Source organism: Lepidochelys kempii, chromosome 7 (assembly GCF_965140265.1).
Source record: "Lepidochelys kempii isolate rLepKem1 chromosome 7, rLepKem1.hap2, whole genome shotgun sequence".
Lineage (NCBI taxonomy): Eukaryota > Metazoa > Chordata > Testudines > Cheloniidae > Lepidochelys > Lepidochelys kempii.
Genome location: NC_133262.1, coordinates 90,306,723 through 90,330,505, shown reverse-complemented (window position 1 = coordinate 90,330,505; position 23,783 = coordinate 90,306,723). Strand labels below are relative to the sequence as shown.

At 39.0% G+C, this 23,783-nt stretch overlaps 1 protein-coding gene across 3 annotated transcripts in view; it reads right to left on the bottom strand.

Moving 5' to 3' along the window:
• The window catches only part of A1CF (APOBEC1 complementation factor), a 47,823-nt gene extending 34,357 nt beyond the window's left edge, over nucleotides 1-13,466 (bottom strand). For all 3 annotated transcript variants that reach the window (XM_073353696.1, XM_073353697.1, XM_073353698.1), the window contains exons 1-2: nucleotides 13,406-13,466; nucleotides 1,597-1,740 (exon numbers count right to left, since the gene is read on the bottom strand). In XM_073353696.1, coding sequence (XP_073209797.1) covers nucleotides 1,597-1,695 — 99 coding nt within the window. In that variant the 5' untranslated portion in view covers nucleotides 1,696-1,740; nucleotides 13,406-13,466. The remainder of the gene's footprint in view (nucleotides 1-1,596; nucleotides 1,741-13,405) is intronic.
• Nucleotides 13,467-23,783: the final 10,317 nt, after the last annotated feature.

Here is a 23,783-nt window from a genome sequence, read left to right as displayed (position 1 = left end):
GGGTGGGATAAGGGGCAAGCTAAGAGAGCAGATACTTGGGTACTGTGGTGATGAGTTTGATATAAAACACCAGAGAATGTGAGGAAAGGAATGGGGTGAAAGGAGAAATAGGATAAACTCTGAAAATGGCAGGGAGGGACAAAGAACCTGGGAAGCAAAGAGAAATAGAAAGGTGTCAAAGGAAGAAGAGATGAAGTAACTGAAAATGGAGGTAAATCAAATATTGAAAAATACAGATGAAGGTAAGAAAGAGAAAAGAAGACTGGGATAAAGAAACTAATGCAGAATATAAATACAGCAGACTTATGTTATTTTTATCTCACTTTGTGTAAAGTATAGTAGATAACAATGTTAAAATGCAACAAACCCAAATGCTTGCTTACCTATAATGTGTGCACTCAGCTTTATATGCTATATAAACACACTGTTTTTTGTTATTTTAATTGTCTGCCCTGTTGTTTTGGTAGCTCCAAGTTCCTTTTAGTCCAAAACTGCCTCTTTGGGCTACTGTGCTGCTTCTCATACTTCTGTCCCTAAACAACTGACAGGATCTGAGCCTTAGTAAACTCCATAAAACTCACTCTCATTACCATTTGCAATTATAGTCCCTTAGAGTTTACCAGATTATTTCATAGTATTGCCTAATTTTCTATTGCATTTGAAAATGAAATATGTTGAGGCCATGTTTGTTTTGAGGATGAGTCCAAAATTCAGTAAACAGATGGATAATTTGACTTTTGAAGGGCTCCCCTGCCTGCTACAAATTTAGTAAAAATAAACAAAGATGGCTCCCATTTTGAGACCTTCTCAAACAGACTTTAAACAAACCTCTGATTATTAAGGCTGATAAATAATCTCTCTCCTATGTCAGATAAAGTTAAATACTTAATCTTCAGAGACTAAAAATGGTCCCAGGATGTCAAATTCAGCCCTGGGCCTAAACACTTTTAAAGTTCAAAGGGTATCTTATTCAGGCCTGGTTTACACTTAAATGTGAGGTTGACATAGCTACAGGGCTCAGGGATTGTGAAAAATCTACACTTCCGAGCGCTGTAGCTATGCCGACCTAACCCTTGGTGTAAAAGCAACTAGGCTGATGGAAGCATGCTTCTGTTGAACTCACTACCATTGCTTAGGAAAGGGTATTCCTATGATGATGGAATAACCTCTTCAATTGCTGTAGGCTACAGGGTTAAGCCAGTATAGCTACAACACCTCAGCTCCGCCACTGTAGTCCCCACAGCGTGGACATTGAGTTTGCTTTGGTATATTATAAAGATAAAGTGCAGCTGTGATGTTCAGATTGCAATCCAAAACTTCCCTGAGATTCAGAGACATTCAGCTCTAGGTTTTTGGTTAGCTTATCATGACTGGTTACAGTGTAACAAAAAAATCAATGTAAGAATTCAGTCCTACTTATTAAAATAAGCATCTTTCAGACATACACAACAGAGAGAAGGGAAGAGAACCAACAAAGAAGGAAAGTTTCCTTGTTAAATATTTACCACTCAAGCCCTTGACACGACTACTTAATTAAAGCTAAAATTACATGCTATGCAAAAAATAGCACTCAAACATGTGACCACATGTTCTTACCTGGATCAAACTATATCCTGTGCGGTGAATTAATGCACGGAGAGCAGCTTCTTTCTGTGTGCCGGTCAAACCATCCCCCGATTTTTGATTTGATTCCATTGTGAGTGATTATCAGCAAAAAATCAGGTTAATTAGGGGTGCTCACTGCAATCAAATTTAAGATAAATTAAGTAAATTAATTTTTCTGGGAGGAGAAAGTCCATTTTACTGAGGATATTTACATGATTCATTCTCCCTAAATAAGTAAGTTGAGATAACTTTGTCAGAAAAACAAAAGGACAAAAAGGAAAGAGACCTCCCCCTTTACCTTATGCAGAGTAGGGACATGACACAACATGTTGATCCTGCATTCGCTTAGATTTATGTATGTGAATAATCCCATTGAACTAAATGACACGAAATCACATAATTAAAGTTGAGCAGAGTAGGGACACGACACATCATGTTGATCCTGCAATCACTTAGATTTATGTATGTGAATAATCCCATTGAACTAAATGACACGAAATCACATAATTAAAGTTGAGCATTTTTTGAAATGTTTGTAGGATTAGGGTCCTTGTGACAACTTTGGAAAACAAAGTGTCTAAGTACATATATGCAGAACCAAAGTCCAAAAAGACAACTAAACAGGATTGTTTACTGCAACGCTAATACAGCACATGGAGTGTAAAATATCCCAACCCTGCACACTTAAAATAATTTCTAGTATTACTTTCAATCTATCAGATAAACACTAAAATGTCACACAGTAGCTTCCTTTTGTATAACACATCATCTGTTTACTCCTTAATATTTTTTTAAGGCAGGGCTGAAATAATTGCTTTAACCCCACTTTTCAGGAAAGCAAGGGGTAGGGTGAATACAAATTTTAGTCTTTAAAAAACTGTGTATGGTATTTTGGGGGCCCCGTTGCTCCAACTCTTGTTCTTTCTTAGAAGCCCCGTATTCTGCTGCAAGTTGCTGCTGTCATCAGCATACCGTATAATAGAAACACCAGAAAGAGCAGCAGAGACCAACCAGCCTGCTGTTGCTTTAAAGTGAGTAAATTTGTCTGATAGGAAGCACCAGAATGAGTGAAACTGGGTAACCTGTTTCAGAGTAACAGCCGTGTTAGTCTGTATTCGCAAAAAGAAAAGGAGTACTTGTGGCACCTTAGAGACTAACCAATTTATTTGAGCATGAGCTTTCGTGAGCTACAGCTCACTTCCACGGTATGCATCCGATGAAGTGAGCTGTAGCTCACGAAAGCTCATGCTCAAATAAATTGGTTAGTCTCTAAGGCGCCACAAGTACTCCTTTTCTTTTTGGGTAACCTGTGTAAGTGTATTAGAATGAGAAATTGGGGCACCTGTGAGAGTGAGTGAGTGCAGTGACTACCCCTGAGTGGCCATATGAGTGATGAGCATAGGGGGTAGGGAGGGAACAGAATGAAGGAATATGGAGGAAGGGAAAGAAAAGGAGAAATCAGGCTGGGGAAAGACAGGCATTGAAAAAGGGAGAAGAAAAGAATATTGCCTGCCATAGAAAGAAGGAAGAAAACAAAAAGCAAAGACCACCTTGTCAATTTATTTTAGTTAAGAATATGTAATCTCAAAACATTGTAAATGGCACAATTGTATGATAGTTAGAAATATGCCATTTTTAGAGGGCCCCATAAAATTCTACTGTGCTTCCCCTCAGCACACCAGAATTGTTTGTGTATGAAGCATTTCATTATACGCATGTCTTATGCACCAAATTAGCCCAGCAGGAGGGGGGTAGAGAAAAAGGAAGTATTTTTGTAGGGCTAAAAACAAATAACGCAGAATAAATTGTGTTATATACGTAAAAATAAACCTTTATCCATTAATTTTCTCTCTAATGCCAAAATTATTTGATTTGCACTTGCTGTAATGTGTATTGTTTTGGGGTTCATTGAGAAGGACCACATTTTTGAACCAGGAAATGGCTAGCATGCTGCTAGGCTACTTGTTGGTGACTGGGACTACAGCAGACCTCAGAGAGAGCAGCAGGGGAGAATTAAAAATTCAGTAATGCTAGGACTGAATTAGTGCCTTGGTGCTTTGCCATTGCAGTTGTCCCAGTCACTGTGCAATGGCATGTGTTCTCTCTAGTTTGTTACCCTAAAAATACGAGCCTTATGTGTCGCACTTTACAGCGAAGGACTATGAAGTATTGTATTTCTTCTAAGCTAGTTCTCAATTTTTTTTTAAAGCCACTTGAGATGTAAATGGTTACAGCTGACATCTCTTCCTTGAGCTGCTGCTTGATAAATATCTGTACGTGGATACAACCTGCAATATAAGGGTCCCACCATTACAGGATGAGAGCCTGGAGATGCAAAGACAAGTGAATGTGCTTGATCTGAAATCAAGGGGATATCTCTTAGTGCATAAAGTCAAATGCATGCATGTGACCTTACATACCAATTTAGGCCTCAATCCTGTAACTTGACCTTTGCCTAGCAGCATGCTAGCTATTTCCTTAGGGGTGTGTCCTTCAGTGAGAAACTTAATGTCATGCAAAATGTAGTCACTATGGCTATGTATATATGTATATAGCTATTTGACTAAAAGTAATCTTTTTTTATTCCAAAAGTGGTATTTCTCTTCACTCACTCTTTAGTTTGATCATTTTGTATTTATAATTTCTGCTCCCCCTTTTTCCTGCCATGTTGAGTTGATCTGTAAAGATTTTAGGATGGACTTTAATTTTAATGTGTTTAAAATTGTCCTTGTGATTTAAAGTGGAACCAGTGATAGCTGCCTCAGAACGTTGTTACATTAATGAGCTGTTTTCAGTTTTACTTAACTCTCTAACTGTGAAGCTAAAGGAAATTACATAATGTACAGTGACTGTATCACTCTGAGGTGTCTCTTCTTAAGTTTATTGGCCAAATTGTGCTATCAAATGCATGTGTGACATTCCTATTGGAATAATTGAATGAAAGGCAGATTTTGGCCTAGAGGATTTTTGAGCAGAAATTGGGTCACATAATTGTACTGAACTGAGGTCTAAAGAACTCATGATCAGTTTTTGTTATGTGTTCATTGTATAGGTAAATGGACTCCTCTTCTTTAAGGTTTTGATAAAAGGCATAAAAACTACCTGGCTCCAAAATCTTCACTGACATTCAGTACAGTTAGCTTTATTTTCATATCTTATTGTTTTGTAGCTCTTGGTCTGTTGTTAGATTTATTTACAGTTTTCATTATCTACAATACAACTTAATGATGATAGTCCCTGTAATGTTGTACACTTGAACTATTTATCACATAGGGTTGGGCCACTTGGGATATCTATTCTGATTCTTTGCATTTTTGTCTTTCACTCCTTGTAATGTCTTAATTACCACTCATGTGCACTGGGTGGGCGATGGACTAGACAATATAATAGGTCTTTTCCACCTCTAATTACAGAGCGAATGTCTTCTTTTAAATCAGCTAAAGCCTAATTATTGCTTGTTTTATAGGCACATATTATTGTTACAGAAGCTGGTATATGTTTATTGCTTTGATTTTTTAAAAATAGTTATCTGAATTGCAATTAACTTGCTATGAAATATTTTTGTGAAAACTACAAGGAAATGTGTAATATATTTCAAAGCTGAGGCCCAAAGGCTACTCATTAGTTGCCAATATGACCCATGCATGACGTGACTTCACAACTTTATTATACTGCTCTAAGCCCTGATCCTGTTTCTACTGAAGTCAATGGCAAAACCATCATAGAACTCATCAGAAATGTTACTTCTATGGACATCTCCACAGCACATATGAAATATAATTTCTAATGCAAGAACTCCAGCTCTCAAAGCCTCTTTAAATTCCTGTCCTTACTTACCAATATGTGGTTCAGACCTGTCACAAGAATAGAAGTTTTTTGATTGATAAAGATGAAAAGGAGAAATAAATGAAATGCTCTGACGATTTTTTTCTAAAAATGAAGAACCTAACTGTTGTGTGTAATATTCTCTTGTTTCAAAAGTCAACAGCTAATCAATGACCACTTAAAGGAATACAATTTAAAAAAATCAGATACTGCTGTTGAGTACTCCTGTCACTTCCTGTGGTTTTACTGTTGCATTTTGTTTTCACAAGGCAACAAGTGGTATTGTTAGAAAACACCCACACACCTATGAGCTGCTAAAGGCCTCATGTCCTGAAACTCTGAGGACCTTCAACTCCTGTTGAAAATATGCACCACCTGACGGGACTGGTCCTTGCCAATGATATACTGGGATATCCTATATATATTCTGTACATTAAAAGTTATTTTATAGTTGCTAACTATTCAGGGAAATAGTAGAACTTATCTAGGCATTACCATAACAATCTCTGACCCACCTCCCCCCAAGTCAGGGATCTTCCCATAACCACATTTCAGATGCAGTTTGGAGATGGGAATCATAACTCCCTTTTGCTCTGAACCAGCTCTTCAACTCTTAATCACTTCTGATAAGCTTGGTCTGACTTCAGCTCATGTCTGAGGTGCCTCATAAGTGACTGGTTTCAACTTCGTTTGGGTTGAATTCCATTTATGGTAAATAAACAGATTTTACTAGCATAGCACAGAAAACAAAGCTGCAAAACAAACTCTAATGTTAGCTAAAAGACTTTAAGTCAGATTCCACTAACTAGCGACAATGTTTGATTTTCAAAGTATCGAAAAATGTACCTGAGCCCTAGTCATGCCTGAAATCAGATGGCCTTGCATCAGTTGCTGGTCAGAAGTTATGTCCAGGCTACACAAATAATTTCTCAAAGGCAATGCTGGCAAGGGAAACAATACTCACATTACAGTTCTTTCCCAGTCCAGCCAAGCTAATTTTGATCTTGTTGGTATTCATACACAACTAATTGAGCCATCAAATCATGGATTTCTATGATGCAGGTGTCATAACAGCTAATGTCCCGCTCAAAATCTGGAGGCAGGTACCATTAGATAACACTTAGTCCTGCCATGCATGCAGGGGACTGGACTAGATGACTTCTCGAGGTCCCTTTCCAGTCCTATATTTCTATGATTAGTATAACAGCAATGCCCTAAACCCAAATTTTTCCATTAAGGAATATATAAAAACTGAAGAGGAACAGGGATGAAACCACATGGCCCAAGAAGAATTCCACAGTCGAAGATTATGGGGTATGACCAAAATCAATTGAGCAACATTCCCATCCATACCCAACTGTGATCACACAGCAAAACCCCATTAGCTGTAATATCAAATGCTATTGATACACCTCCCAGGATCAGGCCTCTACTGTCCACTGAGGTAAATAGCTCAGTATTTTTGCCCTAAACTATTGTAAAGGCTGTCATATAAATCAAGTGATATCTAAGGAAGGATTTTTTAAAATTTGTGTAGGGGAATCAGCAAGTGGCAAAGAGATTATATAGTAGATTCTTTCCTACTCTCAATCCCTGCTGACAAGGTAAAGGATATGGCTAGGGATTTCTTATGCCCAGATGATTCTAATCGGACATTGGTCCTCTTGAGACCATTAGCAAGCGGAAGGTGTAACGAAGGCTACCGTGGTGCACAAACTGCACTATGTGCTCCTCTGCTATGGGTCAGTATCTGAGTCATATTTTTTTATGCTGTGTATCAGGGCCTACATTAGGAAATATGACAGGTTTCAGAGTAGCAGCCGTGTTAGTCTGTATCTGCAAAAAGAAAAGGAGGACTTGTAGAAACTTAGAGACTAACAAATAAATTTGTTAGTCTCTTTGGTGCCACAAGTCCTCCTTTTCTTATTAGGAAATATATTTATCTAGATGGAAAGATCACAGGTCAAACCCCATTTGCCTTACTAACACTGGTAGGCCTACTGGAATCTGTGAGTGAGGCAAGCTGAATTACTGCATTCTAATGAGTCACTTGCACAAGTGTGTTTCCATAGCAGCTGAATTTTTCAGGTTGTTACTTTCCTGCTGTCTCTGTCCTCAGCAGTGACCTAGATAGAGAACTACTGTAACAGCCTTTTTTTCAGTTAATGTGGTATGAAGTAGCCCCAGTTCCTGATCTGTACATTTCTGAAACCCCATGTAGGTTCCCATGAATGAATTCAGATTTGCCCACTTGAATGCTGCAGAGGTCTGTATTAGCCTTTTGCTCAGGCATGAATTTAATAATACATTGAATCCAAGTTTATCCAAAATGCTATAAGTACTTTACTGTATGAACTCTCTTCACCATTTTCTCATAACTGCAAAATGGTTAACATGATGATTTCATGTAGGAATCATGGTAGATAACCAACTAAATGTGCGCTTTCAGTGCAATGCTCTGAAAAGAAGCTGACAACTTGGAAAGGTTTCGGAAAAGAGCTACGAGAATGATTTGAGGTCTGGAAAATTTGTCTTACAGTGGAGGACTTAAGAAGTAGCTTGTTTCTTACCTATAAAAGATGATACATTTTTCATGACATTTGCTTCTTGGTTGTGATCTTTTGTGCTATACTCTGAGAACATTAATGTATACCTTATCAATTTAAAAATTATATTTACAATTAAAATTGTAAAGTAACTGATCTCAAAGATACCCAATACTGAAATTTACTATTTCTCCTAAGGTAGCAAAAGCAACCCAGCTGGTGTTGTAACTTGCTTTTTGGTGACTACAGCAGCAGAAAGTAAATGATTTACTAAAGTCCAGTCATTTCAGCCTCTCTTTGGAAACATTTGTCTGGTGGGAAGACCTTACTCTGACTGTATGTTACCTGGTAAAAAAATGCACAGAGTATGGATTTATGACTGTTTGGTATTGTCACACTCCTGCAGAGATTACTGTGTGTTTTGGTGACTTACGCAATGCACGGGCATTATGCTGGCAGTCTGCAGAGCAATGAATTTCAGACTGTTCTTAAAATGTAATGGATATGTATTTATACTGATCTGATATGTTGAAGACTATTGGAGAATTTATAATAGGTATATACTGTAACATATAACCACCATCCAACACACTCAGTCCTGCTTCAGATTTGAGAGGTATGTGCAATGCTGGCAGCAGCTTTTGCACTGTGGTATACTAGCAAGAAATAAATGGCTTTCATTATATGTGAAATCACGATTACCCTTATTTTTATTGATTTTATTCTTTTAAATCCTTGGATTGGATCAATTTGTTTAGACCACAGTATGTCAGTAGCCTGTTCATGAACTCCAGTGAAAAACCTACTTTCAGCAAGCTGTTTGAACTAACAGGTGAGGTACTTTCAGGATAACACAAGGTATTAATCACTGGAATCTGGTGTTGACTATTTTTAATTTATTTTCTAAAGGAGCCTGTGGGGAAATCCTTGCCTATCATGTTCCAAAAACATTTCCTAAAAGTCTTTCTGAGGGGTAAGCAGAAATAATTATCTCTGAACTTAACACACAGCATAACATTTTCACTGACAGCCATAAAAATCCTTCAAAAATGGATGGCAACAAAGTAGGACGTAGGTACCTCTGAGTTATGCTGTTACCCTCTTAAACTCTGATTGTTCCAGAGATTTGGTTTGTTGCTGCTGTTAAGATTTTTTTTAAAAAATAGTGTCTTTCAATAGGTAGAAACTATCCATCTGTGTGCTGAGAGTGGATTAACTTTTAACCAATTAAATTCACATACACTTTTTTTGAAAATTGATTTGTAATTCAGTTTTGTAATGTACCAGAAAACATTACTTGACTGCTGAATGAAGGGTTAAAAATTCAGAAAGTAGAAGCGGCTAAGAGGAGCAGCAGATTGTCAATTCCTTGTATAGCTTTTTCACCTTTGAAGTTACTGGTTCAAAACCCCATAGTAGCGAGTTCTTTAGCATCTGAAGATTGTTTTATGACTTAGGCTACACGAAATCTGGGCCCTTTCACAATTATTACAATTACTTAGAAGGAAACGGAGGGGAGGAGGGAAGGGAAACCTTGGCATGTCTGGATCAGATTTTCATTTGCAATATCTTCATGGATGCTTCTGTTTTTTAGTAGACTAATACCAGCTTTTGAACAGTGCAAAAGACCATAGGAGTCCACTCATACACAAGGGAGTATTCATCCTAGGATTGCCAGTTTTGGTTGGACATATTCCTGGAGGTTTCATCACATGATTTAATCTTTAAGTAAAGATTAATCTTTTATTCCTGGAACCTGCTGGACAATCCTGGAGGGTTGGCAACCCTAATTCATCCCTTCCGACCTATATTCTGCTTTGTGCTTTCTACAAGCTGCTATGTGAAGGGTGAATCATCCTCCCCTAAACCTTGCTCTAGCTCTTGCTATTTCATGTATACTGGGGACATTTTCCAAGCCATAACTCCCACTAAATGCATTTATAAATTAAATAAAAATATGTTCCCACAAGCATTTGGACCTACAATGACCCAGGATTAGTATCTGGTGCTACAACAGTGCAATATTATCATATTCTACACTACTAGGAATACAGCCTTCCCACTCTAGCCTTGAGTAACATGACACCAGCAAGGAGAATTGCTGCCATAGAAGTTGAGGGGATAATTATTACTTTCTCTGTTGTTTCTTGCTGAAGCCAATAATCAGTTAAGAAATGGACATTGCAACAGGGGAAAACCAATTTCAGTACTCATCATTAAAAAGCTGTTAATGACTGCATTTAAATCAATGGGTATGTTTATAAATACATCTTAATGAGCAGTGATCACTCAAGTAGTTAAATCTGTGACATCACACTGTTGAAAATATACTGCCAAGTTATCACTGGCTGAGAACCAGGAATATCGGATTGATTCCACCCCTTATACCCATTTGGCAAGTGCTCTAATATTTTTTCTTTTCTAAATGATTTTCTTTCACCTTTCTATGTTAAAATACTTTGAAAAGAAAATGTGAACATAGGCATAATAAATCCCCAACATAAGAAAAATCCAAGTTTATTATAGTATTATTTTGCTTATGTCATTTTACTCTAGTCGTCTATAGTATCTGTGTATGAACTATGAATCTTTCATCTACTGTGTTTTCCTGAGGCAATAAGCATTCAGGAACACTTGCTCCTTGAGTATAATTTCTGCGTGATGATGGTTTGGGGAAGCTCTGCTGAACATTATGCTTCATTTTAAAGTGAGAGAATAGGTGTGGTGATATAAAATATGAGAGCTATTTGTCAGATTAAGTGTGACAATGAGGTTCTGATCACTCATGGTCTTCAGAGGTATCTTCTTATTAGACTGGGATTGTTCACCCCCCCGAATTCTAATATGAATAGTTGTGTTCTGCCTACTGAAATCCCCTTGCAACTTCAATTGGTGCAGTACTCTCTACTTCCTTTCCTAAAACGTTGCGTAGCTCTTTTTACTAAAGAAATAAGTGCAGTTTGGTATGTGAAGTGATGAATCTTGAGAGTGAGAGAGGCAGAGTTTGTAAAATACTTTGTGATCTTTCAGGATGAAAGGCACTACATAAATGTTGCTATTTCAAAAATCAAATTATCTTGAGCCAAGTCCTGAGAGGAGCTGAACATATGCAAGTCAGTGGGAGTAGCTGCTGCAGTGGCAGAACCAACAGGGGGGCAAAGGGGATGGTCTCCCTTCCCCCACCCTGAGCCCTTTAGGTATATGCATGGTACTTTTTCAAACACATTTTTCAACTATTCAGCCTACCTCCTCCCCTCCCCCAACTCCTCTTAGTTACAAAACCTGGCTCCACTACTGTGCAACTGCTCAGCATCAATCAATTAGTTTGTCATGTGGCTGTTCTCTGTGGCACTGAACAGGGAGAAAGGATAAATTCACAATATTGAATGTGCTTTGGATAGAGAGGTTCTCAGTGCCCAAATTATGTACTTATGACACTTCAATATGCATTGTACAAAGATCAGTCTACCATAAAGCAGCTGATACCTTGAAATAATTTCTTACTCAGATGGAAATTTCCATTTCCAATATACTACTCTTTGCATTCAGGTCTTTCTTGTTAGCAATGCTCTTTAGAGAAACCTAGTTACTGTTTCCATGAATAAGATAACAAAATGGTGTTTATCCTGTGTAGATCAATATAGTGTCTTGTTTGAACATATTGAGTCATTCAAAGACACATCTAATGAAGGCCATTTTGCTGTCATACAGCAGTACCACTGCTTGTGAAGAGTAGCGTTCTTTGAAAACAGCTACTGAATTCACTAACTAAAAATGCATATTTACTTGAGAAACCATTCAGTTCTTAACTGGAATTTTAAGGATACTCTTCACCCCCTTTTAAGTCCTCAACTAAGATTCTTAATTAACAAAGTATTCTTTCTTAAACTATTTTTTCCAATTAATCCAAAGAGAAGAAATGTTTTGCTTTCCCCCAGGCTTTTACCCCAGAAACACTTAGGGTATTAAGCACTTTGGTTGGTTGCGTTTGCAGAATCGGGTCCTGTATTAGCAGTACAACCGCAGAGCTCAATTCTGACACCCTTACATATAGTATCTATCTTCACGTGGTCATAATGAAAATTATTACTACTCAGTGCCAATAGGGGTAGCAAAATGGGAACTCTGAAAGCTAACCTACATTTAGGCTATTCAAAAAAGCCACAGATGTGATGGGTAGTGATTACAGTCCACAGGTTCTTTACAAGATTAATATTAATATAAACTAAAAGCTTGTGCACACTCCATTTACATATCTTATTTACTCTTGAAAAATGGCTTATGCATATAGTTTAAAAAGATCTTAGACCACATAATTAAATATTTGTTCATTACCAATTGTTTGGGGCTTTTGAACGTGAAAGAAACAATCAACACAACTCTATTACAGAAAACCATAAACATGCCAAAAAACTCCCTCTAAAGATGACGTTTGTTACTGAATCTACTCCCCCTTTTATTTTAAACATCAAAAAAATCTAAGACTTTTGATTCGTTTAATAAAGAAGTCAACCTCACACCCACATGTGTGATCTTTGAAGCCTTATATATATATCTTGCGGGAGTGGGGAAGGAGAAACTATTTGAGAAGCTTAATATATTAAACATTATACTTTTTTCCCCCTGTTTTGATGAAGTTGTGTATATGAACTCAGGTATTTTGGAGCAGTGATTGCCTACAAAATGGAGAATAACATTTTATAAAAGGATGAAGAAATATTGTAAAAATAGATCTTGGGAAATATACCCAGCTTGTTGGTGAAATGATCCAATATCCTGATGATTAGCAATGGAAAGTTGTGATTTAACAACTCAAAAGTGAATTATCTTGGGTAAAATCCCCCTTCTCTTTCCTTCACCTTTTCACTATCCATAAAAAAATGATGGCAACGTTGGGCAGGTGGAGTTCTTTGAATGCCCCACTTGCTTTCTGAGGCTTGCAAAAGCTTTTGGCGGGGGTGGGGTGGGGTGGGGGGGCACTAGCTAAAGAGCCTGGGGCATAAAGACTGTAAGCTGATGTGAAATCTGATCAAGAGCAAGAAGTGCCGTCTCTAGCTGTTGTCACTACTATGCCTGCTTCAGCACTTTTCTGTCTGACACAACAATGAGCAATCTAGCACAGCCTGTGATGTTCAGTGGTGGTAAGCTTTCAAGAGTGCTCACCTCCTCATTGCTTCTGAGTTAGAGAAATTAACGCAAGAAATAAGCAGAACACATGAAAAGTGTGAATGCGGGTCCTTCCTATATTCTCTAACATGTGCATTAAAATTTTCCAGTGGCTCCTTTGTAGAAAGCAAGCAAGCTGTAATTAAAACACTCCTTACAAATCCTAGTAAAGCAGATAGCGATGAAAGCTGCTTTTAGCTAGATAACAATATTCCCTCTTTTTAGAGACTTAAGATGGAAAAACCAAACAACATGGACTGTACCTGAGCAATTTCAGAGATCACCACCCGGAAAAGTTCGCCTTGATTATGGGGAATTTGCGACGTGTCACTCTGGTTATTCTCTAATCATCATATCAAACTCCAAAGGTTCAGCAGCCTCAGCTTGGTTTACAGTCCCTGCAGGTTAAACTTTAACTCACCCTATCTCTCAGTTCCATGCAGCCCTTTGACCAGCTAATTGGGTCACTGCAGCTCAGACAATATCTACATGAACTGCATTTGTTTACAAAATTCAAAAGACTAAGTCAGAATTTAACTCGAATAGAAGTATATAAGCTGGGAATGCAATACCATTTTGAAATTGATTACGTTTAGTTTTTAATCTAATTTCCTGGTTCACACATCCTCACTTTAAAGATCAGATTCTTTAACTTTGTTCTCTTAACAGGGTTCTAATGTAGCTCTTGAGGGAAGATATGGGTGTCCTATCTCATCTATACAGTACCTACCCTGTCTTACATACTACTTTTGTTCAGGTATTTAGCTATAAGTACAATATTTAAGTCAGGTAAGAACTTTGTCCATATTACATAACACAAGCTTTCAGTCCATAAACTGAATAGGGTCTTACAACTTAGAAAATTGATGAGCATCACATAACCTTATTTGTTCTCCAAATAAACAGAATAATAGCTACAGTGGGAAATAGGACAAAAACGCATTGCCCATTGCAAAGAAATCTCAAGGCTAATTATGTCTTTCACAGAATAACACTTACGAACATACAGCCAATATGTATGGAAACACATTTTGAAAATCCCAAGTAGTGCTCTAACAGTTCAGTTTACATACAAAAATTTCATTGGTAGGTGCTGAAAGATGATTTCTCTTCACCCCTGTTCCTCTAAGAAAAATCTCAGTTGCAAATGAACTAAATACACAATACTTTTAAAATGCAACATTTAAACCTTTTAAGACTATATTTCCAGCAAGAAATAAGGGGGTTGTTAGGTGTGGGAATTGCATTGTGTTCTGGTGGTTTTAAAAAAAAGACCCCAAATCCTGCACAAATTTAAAACTGCTAAAACAATTTTTCAGTTATAAGCTCCTTTAATGTAAGAAAAACAGGCCACAGCTGCTTCTTGGATCTGGTGCACTTCAGTCCCAAATTATAACTTGCTATGCCATCAGAAAATTTTGCTTCCAGGAGCAAATCCATCCTCTTCTTCTTATAACCTCATATGAGTACCTATCCTATTCCAAAACATCTTGCATTACTTTTGTCACAATGGGAAGTATTTAGGTAATAAGGACCCGCTAGGGAATCCACAGCGATGAACAGGACCAGGGGAACAATGACAAAATATCCACTGATGAGGGAACTTCAGGGACTATAGTTTTGAAATGTTTTATTGCCTGCATTTTTAAATAGTTGTTTTTAAGATTTCCTCTTGTAGGAAAAAGAAAAGGAGTACTTGTGGCACGCCATTCTCCAAGGATTTCCAGAAATGAGTAGCCGTATCCCAGTCTGCCACACTTCCTCTGATAAAAGTAGAAAGATGAAAACTAGTTAGAAATTCCCATGAGCATCCCCCTTCTTGCCTCACCACCAACCTGCCCCCATGAAATCCTCCCTATGGGAGGAATACTGAGTCACAGACAAAACAGGAAGTGATTGATCAACCACTTCTAGATGAAAGTGGTCACTTATTCTTCCACACTATGAAGTCAGTGTATATAGTTAGACAATGCAAACACCATCACATATATAAACCAGCAAGAAAAAAAACATTGCCCCTTTGAGAAATAGCATATTTTGGAGACTTTCATGATGACTTCCTAATGGAGGAGAAATTAGTGATGCAGAGTCTGGATATATTCTTTATGCAACTTGTCCTATTTAAGAGGTCCTGGACCAGAGGTAGTTGCAAACAGCATGCAGGAAATTCCCTCTTTCAGGGGTCCCAGCTCAAATCCAAACACCTGGTTCCAAAAGAGCAACTCTACCCTAAAAGTTAACTCTAGTTAGATTAAGGAAGAGCACAACTTCCTTTGCTGCTTGGCACCTACGCTTCCCCAAGAAACTCAGTAAGAAAAGCAACATCCTACAATTTTCTAAAAACTTGCTCTCCTGCTTAAAAAAACCTGTAAGACTATTTATAACAGTGCCATCTGGTGACAACAATAATATAGCCCAAGATAGCAAATTGCTCATGGTATAGACCAGTGTTTTTTAACTTGTGGTCCATGGACTATGTCTAAGATTTCCAAAGGGGTCTGCACATCCATTCAAAATTCACAAATGAAAAAATGTTGAAAACCACTGGTATAGACAAAACCTAACCATCCCTATCTGTTCTTCACATAGCTGGAACAGGCTGTACATTGGATCTGTTGAGCAGATTGTAAATATTTCTGGGAGAGTGGAAAATCATCACACTGCTTTTGAATGAATTGCCAGAGATGGAGGCGAGTGGAAAGAGATTGATCGTGAAGTCCAACAGAAAAGTTTCCAGGTACTGTTTCCATCTAATGTCAGGCATCTAGACTGGCATAAAAGATCTCAAAGTAAGAATTAGTAAGTAAAGGAAAATTTCCCTTAGATTCCCTGAAATTAAGAATGAAGTTCCTGTATAATGGAAAATATTTTATTTCAATTTCAAATCTCTTCAGCACAATTTAATAATGAAATTAATATATCTGAATGACTTGACAGAGTGTGCTCTAATGTGGGTCGCCATGTTCATTAAAGTTTAAATATATAACGCTAAAGATCTAATCCTGCACATGTTTACTGCTGTCAGAATTTTGCCTTGCATCAGTGAGACTGCTCAGGGTAGTAACATTCCAGTTGATACAAACGGTAGCAGGTTTGGGCCCTAATAAGCGTTCTGGACTTTGGGGAGTTTTCCATCGTGCCATTGCACTGAATTAGTATTAAACTAAAATTTTTAGGGTTTGTTTTCAGGAATTTCAAATATTTATACAGTTTGCTGATACTTTAGAATTGGAAAAGTGCCATATCAGTGTGTGTCTAGTTTTTAAAGGAACTAGCCAAACTCCACAATGTGACTAGATTACAGAGGGGCTTACCCAAAGCGAGCAGAATCTATTTGTTAAACAGTGGAACTGAGTCATGTTAATAAGCCAAACAAATCTCACTGGCACTGCATTATATTTATCAATTTGATGGTGTTGCAGTGGCACAAGTTGGCAATACAAAAATTATTTTAAAAAAAGCATAACTGGAAAAAAGCCAGGAAATTCAGAGTTCAGAGTAAAATGCAGGGACAAAATCCTTGGCACACAGACCAAGAAACCAGAACAGTACAGGTGGTGTTTGTAGTATTTGTTTAATGACCATTGAATCTTCTGGTGCATAAGTATCAGTAGACACTACCTCACTTCTACCAGCACAGGCATGTGCAGGTAGCGTACAGTCTTGTAATATGCTTTATGCTGTGTTTATGCTTTTTGCAACCTATTACCATTCCTGTGGGAGCGTATTAAAGTTGGTGGGAGGTGATTGCATGTGCACTGGAAGGGAGAACTTGTATATAAGATAAAACACATTTTCTGACAACAGAAGCAATGGTGAACCATGGTATCCCAAAAAGTTATTCCTATTTTTAACTCTTGAAATGCTACACAGAGTTTACACTGTAGAGTCCTGAACCCAGGCTGTTTTGTTTTCGAGCATTGCGAGAGGAATTCAGTCATAAAGCTAAATGGCTTTCTAAATAATCATGGGTTCAAGTGAAGGCTGCCCTCTTGAGAGGGAACAGTAACATCAGCACAGCAGGAAGAGCTTCTGGGCCACAAGGATGTCACATGAATGCATGAGGTTCAGACCTGACTTCCTGCAGATATTTAATCTTTTGGGGCCAGATGGCCAGGAGCCCTTGTCCCCATCCTGACAGGTTTCAGAGTAGCAGCTGTGTTAGTCTATATTCGCAAAAAGAAAAGGAGTACTTGTGGCACCTTAGAGACTAACGCATTTATTTATTTGAGCATAAGCTACATCTCACTTCATTGGATGCATTCAGTGGAAAATACAGTGGGGAGATTTATATACATAGAGAACATGAAACAATGGGTGTTACCATACACACTGTAACGAGAATGATCAGGTAAGGTGAGCTATTACCAGTAGGAGAGTGGGGGGAAAAACTTTTTGTAGTGGGCCAAATCAAGGTGGGTCATTTTCAGCAGTTGACAAGAATGTCTGAGGAACAGTGGGGAATGGAGCAGGGGAATAAACAAGGGGAAATAGTTTTACTTTTGTAATGACAGATCCACTCCCAGTCTTTATTCAAGGCTAAGTTAATTGTATCCAGTTTGCAAATTACTTCCAATTCAGCAGTCTCTCGTTGGAGTCTGTTTTTGAAGTTTTTTTGTTAAAGAATTGCCACTTTTAGGTCTGTAATCGAGTGACCAAAGAGATTGAAGTGTTCTCCAACTGCTTTTTGAATGTTATAATTCTTGACGTCTGATTTGTGTCCATTTATTCTTTTACGAAGAGACTGTCTGGTTTGGCCAATGTACATGGCAGAGGGGCATTGCTGGCACATGATGGCATATGTCACATTGGTAGATGTGCAGGTGAACGAGCTTCTGATGTGATTAGGCCCTAGGATGGTGTCCCCTGAATAGATATGTGCAGCCACAAACCCCACCTTTTTAGAGGAGAGACTATATCAGATTCTCTGCAGACTTTTCCCCATCTTGTGAATATTTTGGCAAGTATTTCTCTCTTCTTTAAAGAGCTGTCCTGCTTCTTGTTTTTTAGTGACATGTTTAGGAATAAAATGTAATCACTCATTTTTTAAAACCCCATTACTGGTAAAAATTGTGCCGCTTGCTTGATGTTTCATTTTTCTGATGGCTAAATAGAGTAAAAATGCTTCCAACTCAAGAAACAACTTTTTTTTTAATTTAATTTGAACGAACAAGCTCCTTTATATTTTAATTGTTAGTTGTGTGCCATTGTGCAATCATAAAAGCATAATGAAGATTATGAACACTACAGTGCTAATAATGAATATTACAGTGCTAATAATGAACACTACAGTGCTAATAAACAATGGTCACATAAACACCACCCTATACCAGAAACCTACTGACCGCTATTCCTACCTACATGCATCCAGCTTTCACCCTGACCACACCACATGATCCATCATCTACAGCCAAGCTCTGCAATACAACCGCATTTGCTCCAACCCCTCAGACAGAGACAAACACCTACAAGATCTCTATCAAGCATTCTTACAACTACAATACCCACCTGCGGAAGTGAAGAAACAGATTGATAGAGCTAGAAGAGTTCCCAGAAGTCACCTACTACAGGACAGGCCTAACAAAGAAAATAACAGAACGCCACTAGCCCTCACCTTCAGCCCCCAACTAAAACCCCTCCAACGCATTATTAAGGATCTACAACCTATCCTGAAGGATGACCCAACACTCTCACAAATCTTGGGAGACAGGCCAGTCCTTGCCTACAGACAGCCCCGCAACCTGAAGCAAATACTCACCAACAACCACATACCACACAACAGAACCACTAACCCAGGAACCTATCCTTGCAACAAAGCCCGTTGCCAACTGTGCCCACATATCTATTCAGGGGACACCATCACAGGGCCTAATCACATCAGCCACACTATCAGAGGCTCGTTCACCTGCACATCCACCAATGTGATATATGCCATCATGTGCCAGCAATGCCCCTCTGCCATGTACATTGGTCAAACTGGACAGTCTCTACGTCAAAGAATAAATGGACACAAATCAGATGTCAAGAATTATAACATTCATAAACCAGTTGGAGAACACTTCAATCTCTCTGGTCACGCGATTACAGACATGAAGGTAGCTATCTTAAAACAAAAAAACTTCAAATCCAGACTCCAGCGAGAAACTGCTGAATTGGAATTCATTTGCAAATTGGATACTATTAATTTAGGCTTAAATAGAGACTGGGAGAGGCTAAGTCATTATGCAAGGTAGCCTATTTCCCCTTGTTTTTTCCTATCCCTCCTCCCCCCCCCGAAATTCTGGTTAAACTTAGATTTGTGCTGGAAATGGCCCACCTTGATTATCATGCACATTGTAGGGAGAGTGGTCACTTTGGATGAAATATTATCAGCAGGAGAGTGAGTTTGTGTGTGTGGTTTTTGGAAAAAGGGGTGGGGGGTGAGAAAACCTGGATTTGTGCTGGAAATGGCCCACCTTGATTATCATGCACATTGTAAAGAGAGTGGTCACTTTGGATGGGCTATTACCAGCAGGAGAGTGAGTTTGTGTGGGGCGGGGGGGGGGGGGCAGAGGGTGAGAAAACCTGGATTTATGCTGGAAATGGCCCACCTTGATTTTCATACACATTGTAAGGAGAGGTTTCAGAGGAACAGCCGTGTTAGTCTGTATTCGCAAAAAGAAAAGGAGTACTTGTGGCACCTTAGAGACTAACCAATTTATTTGAGCATGAGCTTTCGTGAGCTACAGCTCACATCTGATGAAGTGATACATCTGATGAAGTGAGCTGTAGCTCACGAAAGCTCATGCTCAAATAAATTGGTTAGTCTCTAAGGTGCCACAAGTACTCCTTTTCTTATTGTAAGGAGAGTGATCACTTTGGATAAGCTATTACCAGCAGGAGAGTGAGTTGTGGGGGGGTGGGGGGCGGAGGGTGAGAAAACCTGGATTTGTGCTGGAAATGGCCCACTTTGATTATCATACACATTGTAAAGAGAGTGGTCACTTTGGATGGGCTATTACCAGCAGGAGAGTGAGTTTGGGGGGCGGGGGGGGCAGAGGGTGAGAAAACCTGGATTTGTGCTGGAAATGGCCCAACTTGATTATCATACACATTGTAAGGAGAGTGATCACTTTAGATAAGCTATTACCAGCAGGAGAATGGGGTGGGAGGAGGTATTGTTTCATGGTCTCTGTGTATATAATGTCTTCTGCAGTTTCCATAGTATGCATCCGATGAAGTGAGCTGTAACTCTCGAAAGCTTATGCTCAAATAAATTGGTTAGTCTCTAAGGTGCCACAAGTACTCCTTTTATTTTTGCGAATACAGACTAACACGGCTGTTACTCTGAAACCTGAATAATGAAGATGGTAGGAAGAACTCAAACCTCCCAATTAAGTGATTCAAAACATCTGTATAAAATATTGTGTAAGGGTTTAATTACACAGCCCCAAATAGCACAATAATAAAATCACATAAAATCAAAATCTTTGATTTCTCTGCCCGTTTTCATTATGTGTTAGTCAGCAGTTAGTAAACTGCCATGACACATTCTGTGCAGAGCTGGCTGGTCATATGGTGCTTGTTGATTTCATGGTGCTTGCTCTTCCTACTTGGTGAAACATCTGGAAATAGGTATCGAAGTGTTGTATTGCAAAAAAGGATAGAAGAATTGTTCTTTCTCTCACGGGGATTAAAATACTCGGCTTCTTTGTAATGGTGGGGTGGGGGGAGGGGTCTACGTTTTCGGATCCACTATAAAAGCCAAACGGGGCAGATTGCTTACAAAATACAAAGAATATGGCTACATCTCTATAGATGATCCACAGAAGGCTCACTGTACTTTTAGTGTTGTCTCCCGAAACACTCCTGCTATCTGCATATTTTTTTTAAACAGGGACCTGTCCTTGAAGCTGCCAGTTTGTGAAATTCATTTTTTTAATACTTGACATTTAATTTGTATCTTGTTAATGGAAATAGAAAATAAACCCATCTCTTTTTCCCTGATCCATGCACACTTGTGCACAGGAATGACTAAACATTTTCCGCACACTGACATTTGAAGAGAAAAGGCAGAGAGACAATTATTTCCTACATTCTTAATGTAAGGGAGTGAAATTCACCCATGAGTGAGGTATCAGGCTAGTGTCTCCACACTACTTAACCTCTGCAGAGGGCATGAGTGAGCAGAGTGGTCATACTATGGGACTTGACACATGCTTTCTGTGCTACAATGGGCCAGTCTATTCTGGATCCAAATAAGCTGAGGGGGCTATTGGATGGACTGGGAAGGAGCCATAGAATTTCAGACCCTCTAAAAGATGGCTGGTAGGGCAGCAGTTACTATCCAACCCATGACCAACACCACTTTTGGCATAATTCCAGAGGATCACTGCGGACATTGCTGGCATCAGCTGCATCCCAGTACTTGGAAGATTTTCTTAAGGCCATGGTGAAACAACACAATATGCAATTTCACCCACTGATAAAATAAACAACTGGAGATAATGCAGGGATTTTATGAGAGCCACCTTTTATCAGCGCTAGCATAGGGGATGGCAAACATTATATATACCATGCAGAGTTGCAGAGAACAATCACAAATACGACTGTATTAGAAAATTCATTGTTTAGTACTGTCTCCTTCCTTCTTGCAAAGAATACCTCTTGATGAGCCTTCACAAAGACAGAGCATAGGTATAGCTGCCCACAGTTCCACTAGAATGGTAATAGAAAAGCCAAATAACTTTTCTAAAATAAGATTCAGGTGTCTGCAACAGACTGGTGGCACATTACAATGTGCACATTAGTAAGTTAATATGTCTGAGGAGACAGATACACATGAATTAATGGAACCACCTAGGGAAGCTGAGGTTTGGGCTCAAGGGGGCTCAAGCTCCATGAAGTGCTGGTGGAGCTGGGCCTACAAGTAGCATCCAGCTGGACTGACTCCTGGGACTACTAGGGTAGGCTGATCACTAAAAAAATTTGTGGTGACAGCAGGCTGAATGAATAGTTGTGAAACTATTCATGTTGCCCATGAAAATGTGACTAATGTTTTTTTTCAGAATATTGTGGTGCCTGTGGGCAAAGCAAAAAGTTCAATCATCTTGTGAGATTAGAGGATAATGAGGCTGGGGAATGGAAAACTAGCTGTTCCGATAACTCAGCGATGATGCGGGGGAGAAGGACCCTTCATCAGTCTGCGCTTATGTCTACGTAGGATGGGGAAAGGGGAAGGGTTGCAGTATCTTGTCCCAGCAACTGCTTGAGATTTTGTAGGCTTTCTGGCGTTGCTGTTTTTTCAGATTATCTGGTAGTCACTGCTTGCATTCTGTAAGGCTTATTGCTGGGTGCTAGGGTCCAAGAAAAGTGAAGGAACAGTGCTTAATATTTGGTACTTCATGTTCACAGCAGTTGCTGGGTACCAAAAGTTAATGACAGCTGCCTTAATGAAAATCTCATAGACTTATAGACACAGCTAGTGTCAAAGCACTCTGGCATCTCAGACACCCAGACAGAGCTGAAAACTTCACAACTTTAGCACTGTCCAGCTCCATTTTGGAGCTGCCCCAGATTTCCAAACCATCTAAAACTAAGCACTCAAAATACCTTATTGCACACCTGAGTCACCCTCCCCCTCCTTTGAAAATGACCTTAGCATGCACACTGGGTAGAAAAAGGCAAATTACAATTGTTAATATTGGGGAGTGAATTAAAGGAGCATGGGAGTGCAGGCCTACACTTCCAAAGTAGGCAGTGATTTCTGGAGGTCAGGCTTCAAACATTAGATCTGATTGCTCAGCAGTGCTGAGTCATTCATAGCTCTCATTGAGTGAGCTGGAACTGTAAGTGCTCAGCACTTCTGAAAATCTGATCCATTGCATTTCAAGTTTGGCACACACTATTAGTCTCTGCTTTGGGAATTTAAGCCTTGAATATGTCAAGAGTACATATTCCACTAAGAGAAATACCACCTCCTGTTTGGGGGTAATGAGGCTGGGAAATGAAAGTGAGACTTACAGACACAGACATTCCTTTAATGCTTTTTTATCTAGCAAATGAATCACCAGTGGTATGTGATGTCATTTTGAGCAATAGTGGGAAATACGTAGAAAACCCTTATATGTCTGTCAAGGCTTGTGTATTATATATTCTATTTAACTAATGAAGAAAAATCTTCTCAAAATAGCAATGTGAACATTTGAGATTTTTGTCTCATAGCCAATAGGGAATATTAATTGTAAACAAGATTGTACTTTTTTTCATCTGAGCCTTATTTTGTTGACTAAGGGGTAGACTGTGACTTTAAGCTGCTGTTCAGATTGGGGGAGGAGGCCAGAAGAATGGAGGGGTGCTGCCCTGACAGTAGTTTCCAGAAGCCTTATGCCTCAGGTGGACACAATGGGCTCTTTCCTGAGCCTCACTCTGCTCCCTATTCAAGGCTCTTGCGGCATAAAGGGAGAAGACAGCATCTAGATCTCCTCTGTTAGGGATTCCTCTGGCATGGACATAGAGCCAGCATAGCCAATTCCTGTGCTACCACCCCCACAACTGTCCATGCTGGGGGTCTGTTGGGGGATAAGAGGGAGCATGGCCAGTGTGTGCAGTATGTCCTGGCAATTCCCAGATGGTAGCAGGACCATTGTAGGTGTCAGTGGA